Below are 21,443 nucleotides of genomic sequence, written 5' to 3' on the forward strand. Positions count from 1 at the left end.
TTGCGGTCCGGGATCATTTGCGGTCCTGGGATCATTTGCCGACCCGTACAGCTCTCCAAGGGTATGCAAGGGTTTGCAAGGGTATTCAAGGGTTTACCTGGGTAAATGGACTCACACGGGTGTTACAGGCATTATTATGGGATAGCTGGGAGACTATATGGTGGCCTACCATGAGTTATATGCCCGAAGTGTACTCAAAAGAATTCGTAGCTATGTGGCCGCGTTGCAGGTGTTAAAACGGGGTTGGGGGTAAAAGGAGAACGGGTATGGAGGGAGGGGAACGAAGGAGAGGCGTTTTTCGCCCCCAGGTACGCCTTCCCTGTAATACGCGTGCCGATGACCCCCCCTCTATCAGTCCCCTAGGCTCCCGTAGTACCTTGCTTCCTTCACGCGATGAGACCAATGCAAATTAGAACTGAAGTTAATTTAAGTGTCTAAAACAGTTGACATGACTCAATTACCCCCAACAAAAGGTAAGGTTGCGTTTAAGGTAAATGCTTTGTAAGATTATCTGGCAATTATTCTATCAGTATCACCTTCGCGAGCTAAACATCCGTAAACATTTTGTCGCTAGGTCACGAGGATCACTTTTGGGCGAAACAACATGGGGTTTAAACAGGAATATTTCGACGAGAAAATTCCCGGCGAATTTATCTGCTCTCATTGCCACGATGTATTTCTGGAACCTGTTGCTTTGGGTTGCCATCACATGCTGTGTGCAAAGTGCTACAAAAAAAGAATGAAACGGAAAGCGTCTGTCTGTCCTGTATGCAAGAAAGCATTGTGCTCGAGCGAAGAGAAGATTGATACAGAGTGGAAGGAACATTACGAGAACCTGAAAATTAATTGTCCTAAAGGCTGCGAAAGAGTACTGTCACTTGGAAACCTTAATGATCATTTTGCTAATCACTGCCAGTTGACTTTTACGCTTTGCATCAACATTGGTTGCGCTCGAAAGGTACGACGAAAAGATTTAGCTGTACACCTCAAACAGTGCGAATTCAGAGTTGTTCAATGTGAAGGATGCGGCTTCACAACAAAATATGTCAATCTACGAATGCATCAGATCGTTCAGAAGTGTCTCCAAAGAACTAATTTACACATGATTGTGCAGAATCGCCGGCAAATGAACGCGCGCGTGAAACAACACCGTTTGAAATTGCAAGAACAAAGCTTTCAAGTCGAGCTAGAGGAAAGAGATTTGGATCGGGCGAAGATGTGGAGTGCTATCGCGAGAAATGACATTTTAAAAAGAGCAACGACTCCAAACCCTTATAAAGGAAAATTTTCCGCTGAACTGCCGGATAAGGAAAAGGTTTTATCCCGATTGGTACACAGTGCTCCAACATCTCCAGTGATACCTAGTGTAAGGACGTCTTCAAGTCCGACTAGTACTACCAAGCTATGTGAAAACTGCAATAAGCTCTTTAGTGAATGTCGTAACCATGGTGAGGCTTGTAGATGGCACAAAGGGGTAAGTGTTTGTGTGGGATATGCAATAAACAATTCTGCAGTAAGCTATTCCGTTCTCCACTTTTTTTTATATATTAGGACTCTAAGGCCCAGTTCAGACGTTGTGCTTTTGCCGCGCTAAACAAAATTTATAAATTATATTAATGTATTTTGGCGAGATTGCGTTCCCACAGGGAGTTAGGAGAAGAATTGTTACGAGGCATCAGTATATCCAGAATTTGGTTCGACTCTGGCACGACGTCTGAATCAGAGTTGTTTTCCAGCCATGCTACAGTCAAACCTAACTGCAATTTAGTTTGGCACAACAGAAGCATGACGTCTGAACTGGGCCTAACTTATTTTAGTTGGAACAAAGTGGATGTGTCTGTTATGGGTATCCAGTCACCTCGCCACCAAGTGAAGTCACCTCACCACCAAACACTAACAAAAAGATAAACTAGTACGAGTAAAGTAGTCTAGGTGCATCGTTGAAATGGACTACGCATTGCCTTCTTAGCTTTTTTCTCGATTCGCATATGTAGATTATTCCTCGTTCTTTTATCCACTACCTTTTTAGATTACCCGGGCCATGGGTTAGATTATTGGTGGCAAGGAAACTTCACTTGGCGGCGGGGTGACTTCACTTGGTGGCGAGACTGACTGGTGGCGAGATGACCGGTAACCCTGTTATGATCCCATAGAAGACCATTTCACCCCCACCTTCCCCACCCCTGTAGATGATTTTATCTAAGAAGCATCCAATAGACATTTCTGATGGGACCCAATGTTTTGCTTTGTCAGCCTCTTTTGATCTTTAAGGATATATGTGCTTCCAACAGTGTGTGGGAGAATTGCCTATTATTCTGAAGACTAAAGAAAAATAATTAAAATCAAGAGAGACATCATATCAACATTATTATCTTTTTTACTTTGATTTTTGCTGGGGAGGGTGGTCTCTTTACAGGACCCTAAGTCAGTTACTGGGCCAAGTCAAGGGTCCCCAATAGGGTTCTTCAATGGGAAAGTTTTCATCGCAAATCCCAATCTGTCATGTTTCTTTCATGAGTCCCTTATGTCAATGGAAAAGATCTCTTTCAATCCAGGTCCAGTGCAAGCTCTCTTGACTCTCTTGGGGGCTTTCCTCCCCAACAGCCCAGGGCCCAGGAGAGCTTGTTCGTAGGCTAATTATCTTTTTTATAGCTTGTTCCTTTTTTTTGTTCTGTTTTGCCCTTATTGAACAAGTAGATTATGAACTCTAGATTAGGGGTGATGAATTGGTCCTTCAAAAACCATGGGTCTCGCAAAATTTTTGCCCAATTTCACAGGTCTTTCAGTCTCATTTTTTTAGCGGTAATGTGCATCTCGCAGTCTCGAATTTTTTTAAAGGCTAAGAAAGTCTTGAAGTACCGATTTGTTTATATTCTTATTTAAGAAATAGAAAACATGTACTGTGTTCCTATCAAGTGATAAAAACACAAGTGGAAGTTTGGGAGAATGAGAAATGCTGTCAGTGAGAACACGAGCCGCAGGCAAGTGTTTCCACAGCTTTTCCGAGTTCTCCCAAACTTTCACTAGTGTTTCAATAACTCGATAGAAACACAGTGAACATGTTTTATATTTCTTTTATAAACACTGTGACGAAAAATACGAAACAAAATTGTTAACTTTGATTATCAAAATGTAAATTCTCTTTGCTCACGCCATCATTATGTCAACTGCTCATGTTAGTTCTGTGTTTCTATCGAGTTATAGGATTATGATTTTTAACCAATCAGCACGCGTATTTTCTTAGGACTGTTTTCTAAAATAGTTTAAATGACCTCTGAATGTCTTAGAACCTGAAACGTCTTGAGCTCGCATTTAAAACACTTTGAAGCCTCAGTCTCACAATTGAAGAAGTCAAAATGTCTCGGGCTTGCAAGAAAAGCACTAGTCTCACGGTCTTGCAAAGTTTAGCATTTACCATTCACCACCCCTATATATTTCAATCATGTGATAGCTAATGAGGGCAAAGCTAAATATTTAGCTACCACAAATATAAATCGAGGGTGAATAATTGAATTGTTTTTACTAGTATAAATCTATTAGGGAATGAAAGATAATCTGAGAATGTTCATTGTGTCCAAACTCAGCATAGGCATACGAGTTGAGGGGGGAGGACAAGGGGGGCTGCAGCCCCCCCCCCAGCCATGGAAATTACGTCATTTTTCGCGCAAAACACTCATGATTTGGGCAACGACACTTGAGAGAGAACATTACAGTCGAACCTCAATTACCTGTCCCTCGGTTATCCGGATTTCTCGATTATCCGGACTTTTTCTCTAGTCCCAATTTTGTCATGAATATTTATTAGTCATGATACAAGATTCGTAGCAATATTCTTTTTAAAACTATAGCGTTCAAAAGTTCAGTCCAACATGAGTTTGTTTTGCTTTTAAAGAGCAAAAGCAGCACTCAAATGAGTTCTGATTGGCTCAGAGGTGAGTGGTTCAAGATGTACAGTAGACAGTGGTTTCCAAACCGTTTGTAAAAGTGTTGTTTCATGATTAAGTGTTGCTTTATTTAAACAGTTTTGTTCTTCACAAATATTCATTTTTTAGATTATCTGGACATACCCTCGATTATCCAGACTATTTCGTCTATTCCCAACGAGTCCGGATAATTGAGGTTCAACTGTATGAAATAATGATGATTGTTGGCGTGATTTCCAAAACTCATAAAAAAAAGTTTCTACTTTTTTTTAATCTTGTGTGATTAGACGCCTGACTGGGAGTCTGTAGGCCTTCAAGTGACCTGGGGTTTTTTGTTAGCTTCAAGTCATTTAATTGTGTGTCATGGAAATCCACGATAACAATATTATTTCCTTTCCTAATTTTCCATCAACAAAACAGGGACACCAATCAAAGCCAACGAAGACTAAGACTTTTGTTTTTGTGAAAGCCCTGAAAAGAGGCGTTTGGAATGTCTTAACCGTGGGATGTTTTAATTTCTTTCTTGAATTTTTCTTTGGAGGTGTAACAGTCGTCCAAACAGTGCATCTTGAAACACAAATGTCTCCGTTGCTGATCAGTCAATCGCTGAACGAATGCCATGAAAGGAAGCACTTTTTCTTTTAATTAGTTTGAGATTTTACTCGATTGAGACTGTTCATAGAGGTCAATTGAGTATGCAAGCTTTCAATATAACTATCTTTGTTAACGTTTTTGTTTTTCACACAATTTGAGTGTGTTTGCTTCCCGATTTCAACACTCACTCATTTGGGCATTGCTTAATTTTTGGGGGGCAAGAAGGTCTCCACCCTCCAAGGCTGAAGGTGACTGTACGCCTTTGAAACTCAGACAACAATTGGAGAAAATTAAGAGTTATATCTCGGTAAGAGCTATACAACTATCTGACTAGAATATGCATACAAGGTAGCTCTTAGATAGCATGCTGATAACAAGAAAGAAATGAAGCAAACAGTAATACTGTTGACAGTAATGACCTGCTTTGTAAGAACCCTGTGTCCTGTTCATGATTGTAATACTGAATCTCACACCCTTTCTCCTTGAAAATCTCAAACCTTGGTTTCAAATGAACCAAGTCCTGGTCCCTGAAAACCTATTGGGGACCCTCCAGGTCAGTATGCCACTAAAAGGGTGCTAAAAGTTAGTTGCAAGTGTTTATATGAACCCTGACTATTTGATAACATGTATGGTTGGTTGGTTTTGTTTACCAGACAGCTGACCTGGGTCAACAATGTAATCCAGAGAGGCAACATAGTTTTGCAGGGCTGGGTTTATATTGCGTACTTGCAGTCTGAGCTAGCCATATATGCAATCACATAATGTTGACTAACTAGAAATCACTAATAAATTGATGTTGTTTTCTCTTTCCCACACCTTATTTAAATCTCCTGGACTCTGAACTGCATTAATTTTTACAGCCGGTAAGTATAATTTTGATCTGTGCTCTTTCCCTGAAAAGCTTTCCACACACTTTTATTAGATCATAGTTTTAACTTAAGACTGCAGGGAAAAATGTGGCATAAAGATGGTTGATACCCCAGGGGTGGGGGGGGGGGGATACTCGCAGTATACATGACAGGGGATTAAGGATGGAGCTTCATATTGCAAACCCCCCCCCCCCAAAAAAAAAATTACACGAGCCCGAAAGTTTACTCCCGAAAAAAGACCTGGCATCAAAATTTCCTACCCAACAATAATACGAGACTTAAATACCTCAATACTGATTATTCAATCAAACAGACTCTTCTAATGCATGATTTTGCATCAATAGTCTTAATGAAATTGGTATGTCTGTTAATGTCTCTTCATCCTCCCTTGTGCTCCACATCTACACACAGGTCGTCATCGCTCGGAGATGTGTAAACCCAAAAAAACATGCGTATTTTTTAAGACCTAAAAAAATATGTGACAGATCTCTTGACCCAAAAAGATACAGAGGCTGTAAATTTTCAACCCAAAAAAATACGTCGGACCTCCACCCCGGTCATGTATACTGCAAATACCCGCCCTCTCTGGAGTTGATACTTCATGACTGTTTACTGGAAGTGGGTAAAATGACAATTGTCATTTCATTTGATAGCTGTGCCATCATTACATGTACAGGTTGTTATCTCTTGCTAGTTCTTGTTTCTACTACAGTATAAGAAGGCTTTTAATGTGCACTTTCTTTTAATTTTTTTTTTTATATTTTTATTCTTTTGCGACTAATTTATGCACAAAATGGTTCCTTGAGTTCTCTAATTCATCAAGTTTAAACAAGGAAAACCATGACAGTGACAGTGTTAGGATATAACATAAGAACTATAATTTAGATTTTTATGATTTTATTTCTCTGTTTCTCCTTTGATTTAGTTTCGATTGCGAAGATATATCAAACACTGACAAGACAGTGTTTGACCACATTTCCAAACCCCTCGAAGTTTGTCAAAAATACCCTGTATTTTCAACTCCCTTCTCAATGTTTGGAAATGTGGTCAAACATGGTCTTTTGTGTTTTATATATTACATCAAAACTTTTTAAGACTGAGCGAATTTCCTTCTCAGGAGATATTTGTTACAAAGTGCAACCTGTTTTAATTAATTAAACAGCTTTCTCTACACGTGATCTAGTTATGCAAACTGAAGCTATGCATGATCAACTCAATACACATTTATTTTTTCCTTATTTTCTCTCGTAATTTTTTATTTTTCTCTCTGTTTCATTGACCAGGTTGTGGATGTGGTAAGTCAAGGCAAACAGGTTTCCTTGATTTTAATCTAATAACTTTAGGGTGGAAAGAAAACAAATTTTCACACTGAGTCCTTCTGGGCTGAAGCCCTAACTATGATAGTCAAGCCCTAAAATGATACTTACTAGCACCGAAAAAGTTTGTCTCAGTACTGCTGTAATTTGAATTTCATCAAGGATTTTCCCAACAAACCTCACTCACCCATCGGGCAAGATACAGACAGAATTCACTAACTTTACTCCACTAACGGTGGGCTATTAGACAGGACTTTTCTTGCACACTGAACTTACTGTAAGGCTTACCTCTCGGTTTCTCTGAGAATATGTTTGACTTTCTATGAATTTTACTTTCAGAATGAAGTTATCATGTATATATCAAATTGATACAACATTGGAACTAATGTGTGTTTCCTACTTTTCCTTTTCATATCCTTTGTTCATTTTTGTGTAATCATCATGGAATGGACGTGTCTTCTTGTTTAGTTTGTAAGTAAAATCAATTTTATTTTTAAGTTTGCTCTCAGTGGACAGATGATGTAGTAATGATGTAGAGATTTTTGCCAAAATAGCATTTTTGAGACTTTTGACATTTTCTGGTTGGTCATGAGCTACATTAGCTCCATTAACTACTCAAAGCAGCATTTCCAACTAGCATCAGGCTTTATGACATGTTTGCTCAGCCATGTGCACAAATAAAAATTTTGAGAATGAAAATTCATTTGTCACCCCTTATTTTGAACTACTGCAGCTGTATGAGGAAATATCCCAATCTCAATTTGTGTATCTGGAACCCTAAAATTTCTGTTTCTCATGGGAGTTTGAGATAGCAATGTTTTATTGTAATAAATTAGTGATTTTTTTGCCTGCTTGAATGTGTGGATAAATGCCATCAACATTTAAGTGCATTATAATTTGAGTTAGCATTGAACTCAGTCCCATTGATTCAATCCCTTACCTGACAGATGTCACATTATTAATGTCTGTTGTGACTTTTTTTTCATGTATCTCTGACTTGCCTGGACCAGGGGGTGAGTAAAGCTATCAAGTTGCAAATTATGTCCTTATAAAATTGATTAATAACAAATTATTACACACCTATGTGCATCAATCCTAAGGTTTAATGTGAATTATACATGTACATCGTGGTTCTGAGAGGGATTGCCTGGATCCTGATTTACTATTCTGTCAGTAATTAATTTAAACAACTAAATCACCAGCCATACTACTTGCATACAATGTGCTGTTCAAGAAAATATTCCTTCCCTCCCAATGGAAAGGTTTTGGATTTGAACCTCCCTCCCACCTCTCCAGAAATTCCAGATTAGCTTCATACTTGAGCCTCCAATAACAGTTGTGGCTTTCAAACCCAACCCCCCCCCCCCCCCCCCAACCCCGTGACAATTTCCAATGGGCTTCCATTGGGTTGGTATGGATATTGTCTGGAGCAATGTGATTACAGGGGAGTCATTGTGAATGTGGAACAGCTTACATTAAAATCTAGGAGTGCAAAAGTAACAAAACAAAAAATAATAATCAAAGGCTACATATAATTTATACCTAATATGTTTTAGAACGTTTTTGACTGTGTAGCGAAATCCTTGTCCCTCTTGATGACTTTGATGTACCGTGTAGTTACCTATATTATATTACTGTGAAGCTTTAATTTTAACGTTTATTAGTTGACTTAAGTAATTTATTATTCTTTGTTATTGTTCCGTTTTCATGTTGGATGCTGCTTGTTTTATTGTGAATTGTTTTCAACAGGGGGTAAGTGACAACTTGTTTGTGATCTTGGTACACCATATTGATCAAATACTTAGAGGTTAATGGTCAACCTTAAAGCACTTTTTTCTGTTGTTGTTTTGTTAAATTTGTTTCTATAAATCTTAAGTCCTTTCAAGTCCACCTGATTGAGTTCTCAGTTTTTAGTATGATGATGGCAACTTCAGAATAAGAATTTTACAGTGTTACATTATTTACCATCTGACTCTTTTTGTTTTTATTTCTGTTTGTTGTTGTTGTTGTTGTTGTTGTTTTACTGATTTTCTAATTTTGCTCTTTTGTCGTCTTGTTTGGATGGGTTTTTCCTCTCCCTGTGTCATAAAGATGGTAAGTGTCTTCAGAGAACAGCTGTAAATTGTCATGTATTGGTATGAGTAATAAAATGGTGATGAGTAAAATAACAAATTAATTTCATGTGTGTTTTGTCAAAATTATTTGAATTTTGACAAAATGCAAGTGAAATTGTTTCTTAATTTCAGGATTATACCACTTGATTACCTTTTGACTTGTTTACTGTGTCAAGAAATTTCACGCCAAATGTTGCCTTGGCAATTTTGTAATTTCACATGTGAATTTATAAATTAATGTTGAAATTTTGCACCAAAATTAAGGAGTTATCTGTCATCCTTAGTATTAATTAGATTATTTCTTTTTTTATCTTTGGTAATAAATAATTATTTTTACTCTTCTGCAACTGATCAAAATTAAAACCCAGTTGCTGCTTTTTGGAATTTGATAACAATTTTATTAAGTCACATTGAATAAATCTTTGGATTACAATAGGAAACCTTCAACGTCATACCTGACGTTATGCCGTAATACATGTAATGTCCTAATCAGACTGAATTTGATCACAGTGTCAGGCTTGTGGTAAACTTGATAACCTGGAGGGATGTATGACGGGCTATCACGTGTCTGCTGATCCACTGGACAAGAAAGCTTCAAGACTCTTACAACCAGGAAACAGTGCGTTTCTTACATGAAGGGCCATGTGGACTAATGTAAACTTCAAAGGAGCTCAGTCACGGGATTTTGAAGCATTTTGGCCACGTACAAAATTACCTTTAAATTGAGGGAAACCTGAAACTAATAGTTTACTAAGATAAAAAAAAAAGAACCCCTTAAGAGATAATAAAAAAACCATAAAGAAACAAGGATGGTTAAGGATGGAGAAGATTTAAGTGGATTAGTAAAGACGAACTTGAACAATTTAGGCTAAACTTTTCAAGATGCCCAAATCGTGACGTAGTTCCTTTAAATTCGTTTTATGTTACTTCAGGTACCGTATTTACCGGAATAAGCGCCGCGCCGCTTGTTAAATTTTTCGCGCCTCAAATGCGGTGCTTATTTACAAATTTTACGACACAAACAAATCTCTTCCACGGTATACCTTCTAGCTGTGAGATGATTTTCTAGTTGCTAAGACTTAATAGGCGACTGGTGAAATGTAATCACTTTGAATTGAAGACCATCGCTTTTGATGACAAGATTCCCAATGTTGGTTTAGAGTTGCTTTGTAGTACGTTTTTTTTTTTCTAGTTATACGGAATTCCTCGAATAAGCGCCGCATCGAGACGCGGCGCTTATCAACTTTTTGTCCCAAATGCGGCGCTTATTTGGGGGCGGTAATTCAGCCTGGTAACTGTCGTTAATACCGTAAATTTCCGCTTATACGGCCTGGGGTAACCCGAAAACACTGACCCCCGGTCCGCGGACCCCCACAACGGACCGGGTCCGCGAACTACCCTACGGACCGGTCCATGGACTACCCTTACGGACGCCTCTACAGACCACCCTAAAATAGTGTAAAAATAATAAATAAAGATTTCACTTATGGGTTGTCTAATAGATTCAAACTCGTGTCGGTGATTTTTCGAGTGTTACACTGTGTAAATGTAACAGACTTGGGTTTTTAACACCCCACCCCCCCTCCCAAAAAAAAAAAATTGCCTAAAAGCTGTTTTCAGCGTAAGGAGATGCCGATGTTAAGAAGGAAAGTTCTTGCCTCCCATTCGTGGCTCAATCTGGCTATGGAAGATATATTTTTAGGCCGTTTATTCTTGTTTGTATCTGTTATTCCACTGAGTAAATTGTGAAGCCTACAACGAGTTCACGAGCCCACGGGAGGATGGGCTGAGCAAAGTGGCAGAGGGGAAAGAACACAAATTTCGAGGCTTCCTGGAGGCTTCCCCGTACGTGTCTTTCGTATACTTTATGGCCACAGCAAAGGAAATGGCAATGTGTAATTATATAAATTGTACCCGAGCCTGAATCTAGGTCTGCCATTTGCACAATGTAACGTTCGAAATTCCGCCGTCACGAGTAATCTATTAGACAACCCGCAACTGAAATATGTATTTATTATTTTTATTATATTTTGGGGGGTGGTCCGTAGAGGGGGTCCGTAGGGGGAGTCCGTGGATCGGTCCATAGGTAGTCCGCGGACCCGGTCCGTAGTGGGGGTCCGCGGACCGGGGGTCAGTGTTTTCGGGTTACCCATACGGCCTGGGCTTACACAGGGTTGTATTGGTCGCTTGCCTAGATAGCAGTGGAGGATTTGAAGAGGTGTGTCTTGAAAAAAGCCACTCTAAATTGAACTCTACTTGCCAACGTATTCATTCAAAATTACTCACTTTAACTTTTGACAGAGGGAAGCTTATAACCAGACCTTTGTTTTCATTAGTAGGCAACTTAGTTAGACTATAATCCCCAAAGGGAGAGGGAATTTTAGCCAGGATTTTGTGGTATTGAGAACACCTAACCAGTTTTGAAGACCGATTAGCTCTTATGGACAAAGTGTTAACTTGTTTTTAATCGTGAAAGCAAAATGTGGATGTGAAAAGCAGAAGAGCGAACGATCAACAAGTTATTTATAGTAATATTATGTTGTACCAAGTACAATTAATTTTCGTTCCAGCTTCATTGTAGTGATTGCTATTAATTTATTTTGTGCTGTTTCATTAGGAACGTTTCAAATATTACTTAGTCGATTTTTATCTAGACGGAACTTATTGTTCAGTTATAAGTACATGTATATTAACTTATAACAGATATAAAGCGTAGATCGTATTTTATTCATCTATGGAATCTGTATTTTAGTTCACAAGGCTATAAGCTAATAAGTTATTTTAATATAGGTAGCTTTGCTAAATCACTCCTGATAATGGAGAACTCCCTACGCTAGAAAATATATTTTGTTGTTTCTGCGCTGTTCTGTGTGTGAGTGATCCAATGAGAAAGTGAGAAGGCAGCTGTTATTTCAAAGTTTGCTTCATTGAGGCTGGGAAATTTGAATTTTAACAGAGAAAACATTTGAAAGTCAGAACGTTTTTTGTGTGTATTCATGTGATGACTATCAGGACAATCAAATTTGTGGAATTGAGTTAGTATGGAAAGCTTCGAGAGTTACACCTCATTTAATGAAAATGGATCGTCGCAGGCTAACTTTTCACGCTCCAACCCGGGTTGAAAACATGTTTCAGTGAATTCTTAGACAATCTGAAACTGTGAAAATAAGCATCACTTCCAGGGGTAACACTAACAGCGTGCTCGGAGATGCTTTGCTACGGGTACAGCTGTATGTACGGAAAGCGGAGTCAAGTTGTATGGAGGCAGGGCGGAAAAAGGCCGGGCGGGGAAACGGGGAGTCCGCTCTTGGTCCAATGTGTGATGCGGAGAAAGACTGGCACGAACGCTTCTTCCGCGCTTCCGGTGAGATCAATGGCGGCCAAAAATCTCCTCTCGACGAGCCGGAAATCAACTTTTCTTTCTTTATTTTTGAGCCACCAGTGGTGTATTTTCAAAAGCTTGTTTGATGCTTTAGCCCTAAAAGTCAATACTTTTATGTCTGTTGTAGTGATGCTTTTAAAGTAACTTCGTCGTAGGCTACCCAAATTTGAGTGAAGTAAGACAGTGTCGAATGCAGGTATGTCCCGCTTATCATGACCAAGCCGTGATGCGCTGCTTCTTTAACGAGTTCTCCGTATTACTCCACTCTAAATTTTACTTATGTTGAAGATCGATAGCTTTTAAATAACATAGTAAAAAACCAGCTGGATATGTTTGGATATAGCAGCGTTTCAGAACTTCAAAGTTTCCCTCCTCTTGCCGCACGCTTGCAAGGATTTCGCCATAGAGTTTATCGCGAACGAAAAGTAATAAAATTTTGCTTGTTTGAGTTTCGTCTGAATTGCAAGCAACACGTAATGCCTCATCAAGGCATAAGAACTTTCGTCTGTAAATACTGCCCAGTTTTGTTCGTGTAAAAATCCATTCTCGTCCCCAAAGCCTCCGTTTCTTTTGGTCACGTGGTCGGAGAAACTCGTCAACGACATTTTAAGACGAGTAGCACTGGGGACGAGAATGGTAAAAATCCAATTAAGGTTATTCCCCAGTATTGCATTGCACATCCCTACTGCGCATAATTTCACGCGTGATTAGCGCGCGCATTAAAAAATGGCGGCTTTTTCTTTACAGCTGGACCTCGCCAAAGAGGTAAATACTCATTTTCTCGCAAACGAGTATGGTGACCTATCATTTTTTTATGTTGTTTTGAATTGAGTAATAAATTTCTCTGTGTAAAATAAATATGGACCAATTCTCAGTGTAGAACAAAAAGCAATAGTCGGAAACGTGAATTTAGCAAGCAATCGTGACTACAATCATGGTGCTATTATAAGGATTTATATGGGTATAAAAAAGGTGCTGTTGCTCCTAAACGAACATGGGAACGCCTCATTTTTATTTCAAAATTTAAGTTCCTGTAATATAGACAATCAATAGGCAAAGTTTCACAAAAATCTCAGTGCAGGTTCTATTTCAGTGGAATGACCTTAATCGCTGGTTGTCGATGAAAAGGAGCGCCCGGCGATCTGTGTTTTGCAGCTAAACATGACAAATTGACTTCAATTACGCTCTTTCGTGTAAAAACGTACATCCAACTCAAACAATATCTCTAGCTTTAAATATGTTTGACTGATTTGATAAATATTTGAGAGCACGTTAGAAGTTTAACTGGAAATGTGGGAAGACGGCAGATATTAAATCAGCAAAACTACGATACCACTTTTCAATCAACCCGATTAACAATTTCATTTTGTTGTTTGACTTCTCAAAACTCCTTGTCTTCTTCATTTTCGCAGTATAAAATTTCACTATGAAGAAACCGTGATCTTAGTAGCCTTTTAGCGTTGGCAAAAATTATCGCATCATCTCAGCACAAAAGATGGGGGAAAAAGTACTTTGGCAAGATTTTATATTGAGAAATTACAAAAACAGCGACTCGAACTTGAAAGTGCACCCGCTACATTATGCAAATTAGCTACTTGTACGCGTCAGACTTTCCTGGTCGCCAAACAAGCAGAAACAATAAGAAACTGATCGAAAACAGATTTTGGTTGTGATTAAGCATTATTCTGATTGTTCTGAGAAACGTACAAATTAACCGGCGATACCAGAGTAAAGAGTTTCATAACGTTTATTCGTAAGTCAGAAGAAATGCAAAAGATTACGCGTACAACTAGCGCGAGCAGATCTTACAGCGCGAAATATGAAGTCCTGTTTTCCGGCAACCTGAAAAACTCACCTTTTCACATTGCCTCAGAACAAAAATGCGCCAAAAACCTTCCTTCTTCATATAGAAAGGAGTTTCGTGGAATTTCTTTAGAAATCTAAGTTCCAGTGTAAGTAAGCGGAATCTGCTCGTTTTAGTAGACCCCAGTCTAGTGCATCACACCTTTTTGCTCGGACCCGCTCGTTTCACCGCCCTACATATAAGCGCTCTGATGGAGGTGCTGATGAACCGTCAGCACCGAAACGGGAATTGAGAACTGCATATCAAATAATTATTTTAGAAAGAAAATGAAATCTTTTATTAATATCAAGTAAGTCTTGTACAGATTATACAAACTTCTTTTTTTATTTTAAATATATTAAAAACCACGTAAAAATGTTACGTTTCTTATTCAAATATTTGAGCATTTGAAAATTACAGTCAAGCGGACTTCATTATACGTCTTCATTATACATCATAAGCAGAGTAGTCGAGAAGTATCCCACTTCATTAGAATGACATTTCGTACATCTCATAATCTCAGCAGGATGGCCCTGCAATGTTATCAAGCATTTCTGTACAAACTTCAAATATCCTGAAAATTTCTGTCAACCACAGGTGAAATTGAAACCACAGAATTTCATTTGGCCTCGTCATCAGACGGAGACTCTAGCATCAGAAGCCGCTTTGGCCTCGGATATTAGATAAAATTAACATAGCTTCCAGTGAGACTTGCATCAATTTCGTTCGTTCACTAGATTAATCATTTCGAGCATTAGCTACTGTCACTACTATACAGCAAAAGACAAAGGAAAGAGAGGATAGAGTTAACCCCCACAACGGCCTCTTAATGTCGGCTTCAGAAATTCCAGGAGAATCTAGAAATGGGCAATCCTATGACGCGATTACTCACGTGGTCTGCATTATTTTCATCCGCAATGAAAACATCTACGCAACGTGCGAGTCGACATCCGCGGCAGAACTGGTTACCATCTCTAAAAATAACTTGAGACGAATTACTTTGGGAATATTACGGCCAATAACGGGATTTAAAACTCTCTTACTCTTCATTCCCTCATGGCAAGAGTAAGTTAACAGTCCTGTTTCGGTTTTCTTCCGAAACACTTGAAACGAAACTGTATCTCTTATTGAACCTGACAACCCTGTGTTAAAGTTGTTACTTCTCGCTTGGTAATTTTTCCACTCCCTCTTCCCTGCAGGTAACTAAACAGACTACGACCCACATGTATCATCAAAATCGCTTGCTTGTGTAGTACATGGCAGGCCATAGTTTGAGAAACGAGCCGTAGAATTGCCGTGACACGCTAGTCAACGCGACCGTACTTTCTTTCTCACAGTCCAAACAATTACCGTGACATATCAGTGATCCTTCCAGTCCAGTAAATTACCGTGACATGTTAGTAAGCGTGACCTTACTTCCTTCGTGGCGGTCCAGTAAATGTTAGCGTGACGTTGGTTCCCTTCCTCGTAGTCCAGTTAATTACGGTGACACGGTAATTTTAAAAGCCCAACAGATCAATGAGTATTTGTTTCCATTAGTTGTTTCCATCACTTTTTACAAATGATTCGATTTACACTTAAAATCTGCTGCTAGCAAAAGAAGCCTGACTGCGTGAGTGTGGCTCGGGGTCCAGAGAATTACCGTGACATGTTAGTTAGCGTAACTGTACTTCCTCCCTCGCAGTTCAGCATGACAATAGATTCGCGTGTCCTGTTGCTGCTTATTTCACTGCGGTGCGACACTGAACTCAACTTGTGCTTGTTTGTTGGAATCCACTCAGCCTAGGCAAAAGAATGGAAACCGCATCAGATCAAGGTAAACTTTTTATTAGTTCTACACCAGATTACCTTCAACTTTAACTCTAACTCCTTTCCAGTAATCTCGTAGACGCAGGGGATGATGGGAAAGAGAGTGGACCCAGTCTCTCTCCCTTTCCCTTCTCTTCGTCCTTCCCATCATTCCCCGCGTCTTAATAATAGACAACTAGCTAGGGAATGTGTCAAACTTCTCACCACTACGCATTAACAGTACCAAGTTTTAAACACGCGAAACGTTCACTCCAAAACACGCTAAGAAAAGAAAAAGTTTGCAGCATTTGACAAAAATCATGTTACTAAGTCCTTTCTTTTCGTAGAGGTGTGTTTGCAATGTAGCTGGGATTTTCATGAACCTTCGATGGGATTCAAATAACACAAAAGCCAGTTCCCTTTAGGAGACGCCCCTGCGTACTTGTATGCACGAAAACAAAAATACCAGTCCAAGATGACGAATACAACTACCATGATTCCCTGCAAGCGCGTCTTATATATTTGGCCATATTACTCCCTGTAAAATACGTTTGTTATGCAGCCAGGCTGGGTTTTGTCGCTCTGTAAAGGGCTCTCCAAAGATTGTGTGTGTTTGTGTCATAGCAATGTTTTACTGACATAAACCCGCCATGAAGTATAGCTCGTCAAAAGATCCTTTCCACGTTTTTGCGTGGACTGAGCTCGTCAGCCAAAGACATTTCAGCTGTCTATGGGGTTTAAAACGGAGATCAAGATGTCGAAAATTTGCAAGCAGAAAGACCGCGCCAGACCAGAATGGAGTGATGTGATTTGGTTTGGTTAATATAACTCCACGACTGTGCCAATTCAAATAATTATTCGTTACCATTACATTTAGTCACACGGAAGCTCTTTAGGTGCATCAAACGTTACGTTCAATATGAATTCTTGCTGCATTTCTACTTCTTTGGCAAACAGCAGTTAACTTGAAACGTTATAAAGCATACTATAACAGTTTCCGATAGACAAATTTCCGCTTTCACTGGTCTCATTTATATTATAATCTGGCAGTGTCAGATGCATACGTTTCCACAGTGTTACAGCTTCAGTTCGGTTCTTAATCTTCAGTACACCTCGGGTATCTGTGAATGAGTTTTTAGTCTTATTTCTTACATTTGGTTGCTTCGTACTGAACAATGAATTCATTCAACAAGTCCAGATCAAAATGTCATCTTTATTTACAATTAATACACAAAAAGACGCAAAAAGAAAGTGAGCTTCGCCCCTTTCAAACAATAACTCTCATTCTAGAGATTGTTGAGGAAACATTTTTGACTGGAGAATTCACACGAGTATTAAATTATTGTGTTAATTAAATTCTACTTTTGGCTATTTTGTTTCCGAGACACTGCAAACATGAACGCCCAGCAGAATAATAATAACCCAGTTTTCCTTATTAGATTGCACAAATGTGTCGTTTTGCACCGAAAACTCGCAGCTAGTAGAAGAAGATAGAGTCGTGATAAAATATTATCACAACTAGCATGCGAAAATACAATACTCATCCGTTTCAGTTTCAGCTCAGGATTCTCGTGGCACACCAGAAAGTTCAAGAAAAATGGAAGGTGTTATGTTCACAGTGAACGGTTTACAAGAAAGCCCTGGTCTTTTCTTTCACTATTGATGTGTTGACGACGTCTTGTCTAGAAGCCGGGGAAAGAAGGAGGGGGAGTAGGAGGAGGGGGAGGGGGAGAAAGAGGAGGAGAGAACGGGAAACCGAAGGATTAAGAGTAAAAGGGGGAACAGGAGCAGAAGCTGGAGACTGAAGATGGAGGAGAAATAGAAGAAGGATCTGTTTCAAAACTGAAATGCAAATAAGAAAACCTTGCTAACCTCGGAACATTCTCAAAGTGTCCCTTCTTGGTAATTAATGGTAATGATACTTTTTATAATGACAGCTTTGTTAGTGTATTGCTGAATATTTATACTATTTTCTCGAGTCCTAAAATTTCCCAAATGGCTTACAATAACAGTCAGTGAAACACAGCGTTCCAACAAAAGCAAAAAATATTTCCAGTAACCTAACCTAAATTTGCCTTTCCGTTAATTCATTTCCCTGTTCCCCTCTACTTCATAAGTGGACGAAACCCTCTCACAGCTCACTTATCTCAGTAAATCTCATGTGTTTTCATTATTTACAGACATCTCAAGAACAAAACATGAGATGAGAGGAAACAATTACAAAACTCTCACCCATATCTCACTCTTCGGGAGAGCATATCTGATAAGAAGCTTAAGATTAGCAATATGACGTAAACGTGTGTTACGTTCAGCTAAAGTGATTAAAGTGATAACTAATTTAAGCTACATAACAGTTACAATCGAACGTCTTCACAACGAGCACCTGGGACAGAGGGAAGACGCCGTTATAGAGAGGTGGTCGTTATGGGGAGGTAGGGGTGTAACATTTTTATCTTTAAAAAATACTTGATCAAAATGTATCAACAAAACAGTAACTTACAGAAAGAGAGATCGGCGACGTGGGGTATGGATCAAGATTCGTGGCCCGCTACAATAAAACAATGTGGTTTTACACAGTTCGTCAGTCGTTGATAAACTGGCCATTGTCGAGAGTTACTTTTGGTAGTTGGGACGGGTTTTAGTGGCTGTTGCCCATATGGATAGGTAGCCATTGTAGAGAGGTTAAAATAAAAGTCACTGTATGGACCGTCCAAGTGGTGGTTGTAAAGAGCTGGCCGATTGTGGAGGTTCCACTGGATTTATTGTTCATACATTTTACTTGCTTACGTGTTTGTTAATTGTGACTTAAATGTATTTTTTATTACACTGCCCGCCTCAATTAGCCTTTTTTGATTTCGATTTGAATAAATAATAAAAGAAAAGTTTTCTTCGAATGCTGGTTTTCATGCTCGGCCTACATTGTTTAATCTCTTTAACCTGATTTATAATTACAACAAAACGTACTTTCTGAATAAATTTGTATTTACTTAGGAGGACGGTACTTGACCCATGTTTGTGTATAGGGTACCACCCAGGATTTGAAGTCGTGACCCTGCTTGTTACAAAAATACCCCAAGAAGTCTACCTTGTTTAGGACAATACTTATTTTTATCATTTTTATTTTAAGACTCTGTTTACGACAAGAGACAAAAATCGCATTCTCTTGTTTTACAGGGATTTAAACTGTCTTATTAAACTGGTTTTTGTTGTACACTTGAGTAAAACACTAACAGGACTTTTACAGAAGAACACAAAGAAAGTTGACCTATCACCAGAACGATATATACCATCAATATGAGGCAAGCTAACCTGTTATAGACCCGGGGTACCCCCGGATTTACTCATTTATAGCACACGTCAGGTATCAGTCGCTTTCAAGTGAAAGAGTGAAAGCTTCTAACTGCTTTACGATATTGCCGAGAACACAGAGCGAAACATACGTAACCATTCTGAAAATTTACAAACAATTTAAATTTCAGGTGCGAAAAGGCAACACGTGTGAGTTAAGAGTGAGAAGACCTGGGCACAAGTGAGGTACACATGTGTATACAGCTTGGTTTGAAGCCTTAGCAGAAGTAAGGAATATCCACAGTGCATCAGGTGAAGAGAAGCAGCTTAAATGAGCCATTATTACAACCATGTCATCTGCGAATGTTTCACTCTCACCTAAAAACAAAGTGAGAGGTTTTATTAAAACACTTCAACACCAGAAGATTGTTAATAGTGCATGTAAAGGAGGAGAGCGACAGATTGACGCCTAAAAATGAGTAAGTATGGCAAAACCCAAATTGCAGAGATGGTAATTAGGTTTCGATCGGTTTTTAAGAAAAAATAAGAAAGAGTTTTCCGAGATACGAAGGAAATAAATTTTACTCCTTATGAACTTCACTTGGTTTCACTTCTTGAAAAACCTTAGCTGCCGTTTTATTCCGTGCTCGCGGAGGCAAACTGAACGACAAGCACCGTGTCAGCTTAATACAAAAAGAATGGCGCAATGGTTAGCACCTCCAAGAACTGCAGAATACCTGGCCATTCGGAAGGCGCATCGACCTAAAAGGTGTGGTCCGTGGTCCGCAGTCGATTAGAAACATTAAATATGGAATGATTGAGTTAAGCGCGATCCATAGTAGCGTTGTGGGTGACAATAAAATAAATTAATTGTAGTGACTAAAGTGCTACTGCGGTCCGCGGTCCGCAGTTGATGAACCTGAATTAGCCTTAAGTGCTACCGCGATCTGCCGGCTTGCAGTTAGCGACTATAAAATAAGTGAACTGAACTGAACTGAACTGCTACCGCGGTCTGCAGTCGCATAGTCGGTGAATTTCAAATCGACAAAGTGTTGAAATGAATGGCTATGTTTTGTCTATTATTTATACTATTTTACTTTTCGTTGTCAAGGGTTGCTTCAAGAATGAGGAATATAGAAATTTTGACCGTTGCTTCCATTTTGACTTTCGCTTCAAGAACGAATCAGTACTATTGATTGCATTTTGTGAACGCGAGTGCAGACCACGGGAACAGGTTGTGAAGAGGAATATTTTAATGCCGGGGTACTGTGAAGTTTGGCCAGCAATTCAAACTTCAAACAAAAACACGCAAAAATTCAGAAACAATTGTACAGAGAAAATATTAGCTGACCATCTTCAATTACGTCATCCAAATGACAGTACGCTCCCAGTCTTGATCATAACTCGCCATCAACAAAAATTAGTTCCAATTCTAAAGCCTGATTTATTAAAAAATAAACTGGATTGAAAAAGTAAAAAATGTCACAATTAATTTCTCGATCAGTGTTCCAAATACTGCTTGAAATTGTTTGAAATTCAGTATGTTAAATCTACGAGATGAAAACAGTCAAGGTGTCGGGTTAACTAATACACAAAACGCTCAGTGCAATCTGGTGCTGTGGCTGAATGCCGTGTTATTGTTCATCTCGACTTACTAGTTGTCCCTGTTACTCTCTTCAGGACATATTACATTAAAGTACAAACTGCTGGCACTCCTTGGACCCTGCGCCTTGACAGAAAGAACGGGTTATGGAGAGGCAGCGACCATTAGATGATTAGCATGAAACAAAAGAAAAAAAATATTAAATATCACAACCCAAAACAGAAAACGATAGTGAAAACAAACACAAAATTAGAAAAAATTGAAAATTAGAAAATGAGGATTAGAGGTAACGTCAGTGGGAAGTCACGCGCACCGCGAAAGCTTTTTCTGGTTGAAGCTACCGAGTTCTTTGGAAATTTTCCCCTTAAGGACGTTCGCGCTCATTGTTTCTACGCATCGTTACTGCACACGCAAATTCACACGCTACGTCATGTATGAGAGCGCGCGCTAAGTAATAAAATTAACAGTGATAGGGCAGATGGCCATTGCTGTAGCTTTGCCTGGATTTAACGACCCCTACTTTTCTTTCCAGAAACAGATTTTATTTACAATTATCTCCACATTGTCCAAAAATGAACAAAAAATCAAAGTGGGAAGTCAAAAAAAATTCCAAGATTTCTGTCCACGGGACATTGAATCCTGCCATCTTGAGGCAGCAAGGCGCGTGAAACTATGGTCGCTAAATGCGAACTTGTTCTTAAAGGAACCTCACCAGTTGACCAA

General features: G+C 39.1%; 2 protein-coding genes and 1 long non-coding RNA gene across 7 annotated transcripts in view; 2 read left to right on the top strand and 1 right to left on the bottom strand.

Moving 5' to 3' along the window:
* The first annotated feature begins 334 nt into the window (after positions 1 to 334).
* On the top strand, positions 335 to 7,897 carry LOC110059951 (uncharacterized). 3 transcript variants are annotated; one of them, XR_016208483.1, is made up of 4 exons: positions 335 to 473; positions 575 to 1,474; positions 2,030 to 5,380; positions 6,670 to 7,897. XR_016208483.1 is itself a non-coding variant. In XM_089293813.1 (3 exons), exons 2-3 carry the CDS (start codon positions 605 to 607, stop codon positions 2,048 to 2,050), a joined length of 891 nt encoding a protein of 296 aa, XP_089149939.1. In that variant the 5' UTR covers positions 335 to 473; positions 575 to 604; the 3' UTR covers positions 2,051 to 7,897. The 3 variants fall into 3 exon arrangements, 2 of the variants coding, with proteins under 2 accessions (XP_089149939.1, XP_089149938.1); XM_089293813.1 differs by having other exon boundaries at positions 2,030 to 7,897; XM_089293812.1 differs by having other exon boundaries at positions 5,378 to 7,897.
* Positions 7,898 to 8,060: 163 nt separating this feature from the next.
* LOC149109218 (uncharacterized) lies at positions 8,061 to 11,679 on the top strand. The gene is made up of 2 exons (XR_016208484.1): positions 8,061 to 8,796; positions 9,327 to 11,679. It is a non-coding gene; the product is annotated as an uncharacterized LOC149109218 (long non-coding RNA).
* Positions 11,680 to 14,312: 2,633 nt separating this feature from the next.
* Positions 14,313 to 21,443, bottom strand: part of LOC110059904 (phospholipid-transporting ATPase IF-like) — a 46,886-nt gene continuing 39,755 nt past the window's right edge. The window contains exons 39-40 of one of the 3 annotated variants that reach the window (XM_089293811.1): positions 20,773 to 20,846; positions 17,023 to 19,495 (exon numbers count right to left, since the gene is read on the bottom strand). In XM_089293811.1, coding sequence (XP_089149937.1) covers position 19,495; positions 20,773 to 20,846 — 75 coding nt within the window. In that variant the 3' untranslated portion in view covers positions 17,023 to 19,494. Of the gene's footprint in view, positions 15,824 to 17,022; positions 19,496 to 20,772; positions 20,847 to 21,443 lie in introns of those variants that run through there. The other 2 variants (XM_089293810.1, XM_020766628.2) reach the window with 2 other exon arrangements.

The sequence above is a fragment of the Orbicella faveolata genome, unplaced genomic scaffold (genome assembly GCF_042242905.1).
Source record: "Orbicella faveolata isolate gen_17 unplaced genomic scaffold, um_ofav_v1 contig_25, whole genome shotgun sequence".
Classification (NCBI taxonomy): domain Eukaryota; kingdom Metazoa; phylum Cnidaria; class Anthozoa; order Scleractinia; family Merulinidae; genus Orbicella; species Orbicella faveolata.

Bases quoted from the DNA above. Each gene is read 5' to 3' on its own strand.
- LOC110059951 (XM_089293812.1), top strand. From the start codon at position 605: ATGGGGTTTAAACAGGAATATTTCGACGAGAAAATTCCCGGCGAATTT. The intron at 1,475-5,377 runs GTAAGTGTTTGT...TAATTTTTACAG, and splicing joins CTTGTAGATGGCACAAAGGG to CCGGTAAGTATAATTTTGAT.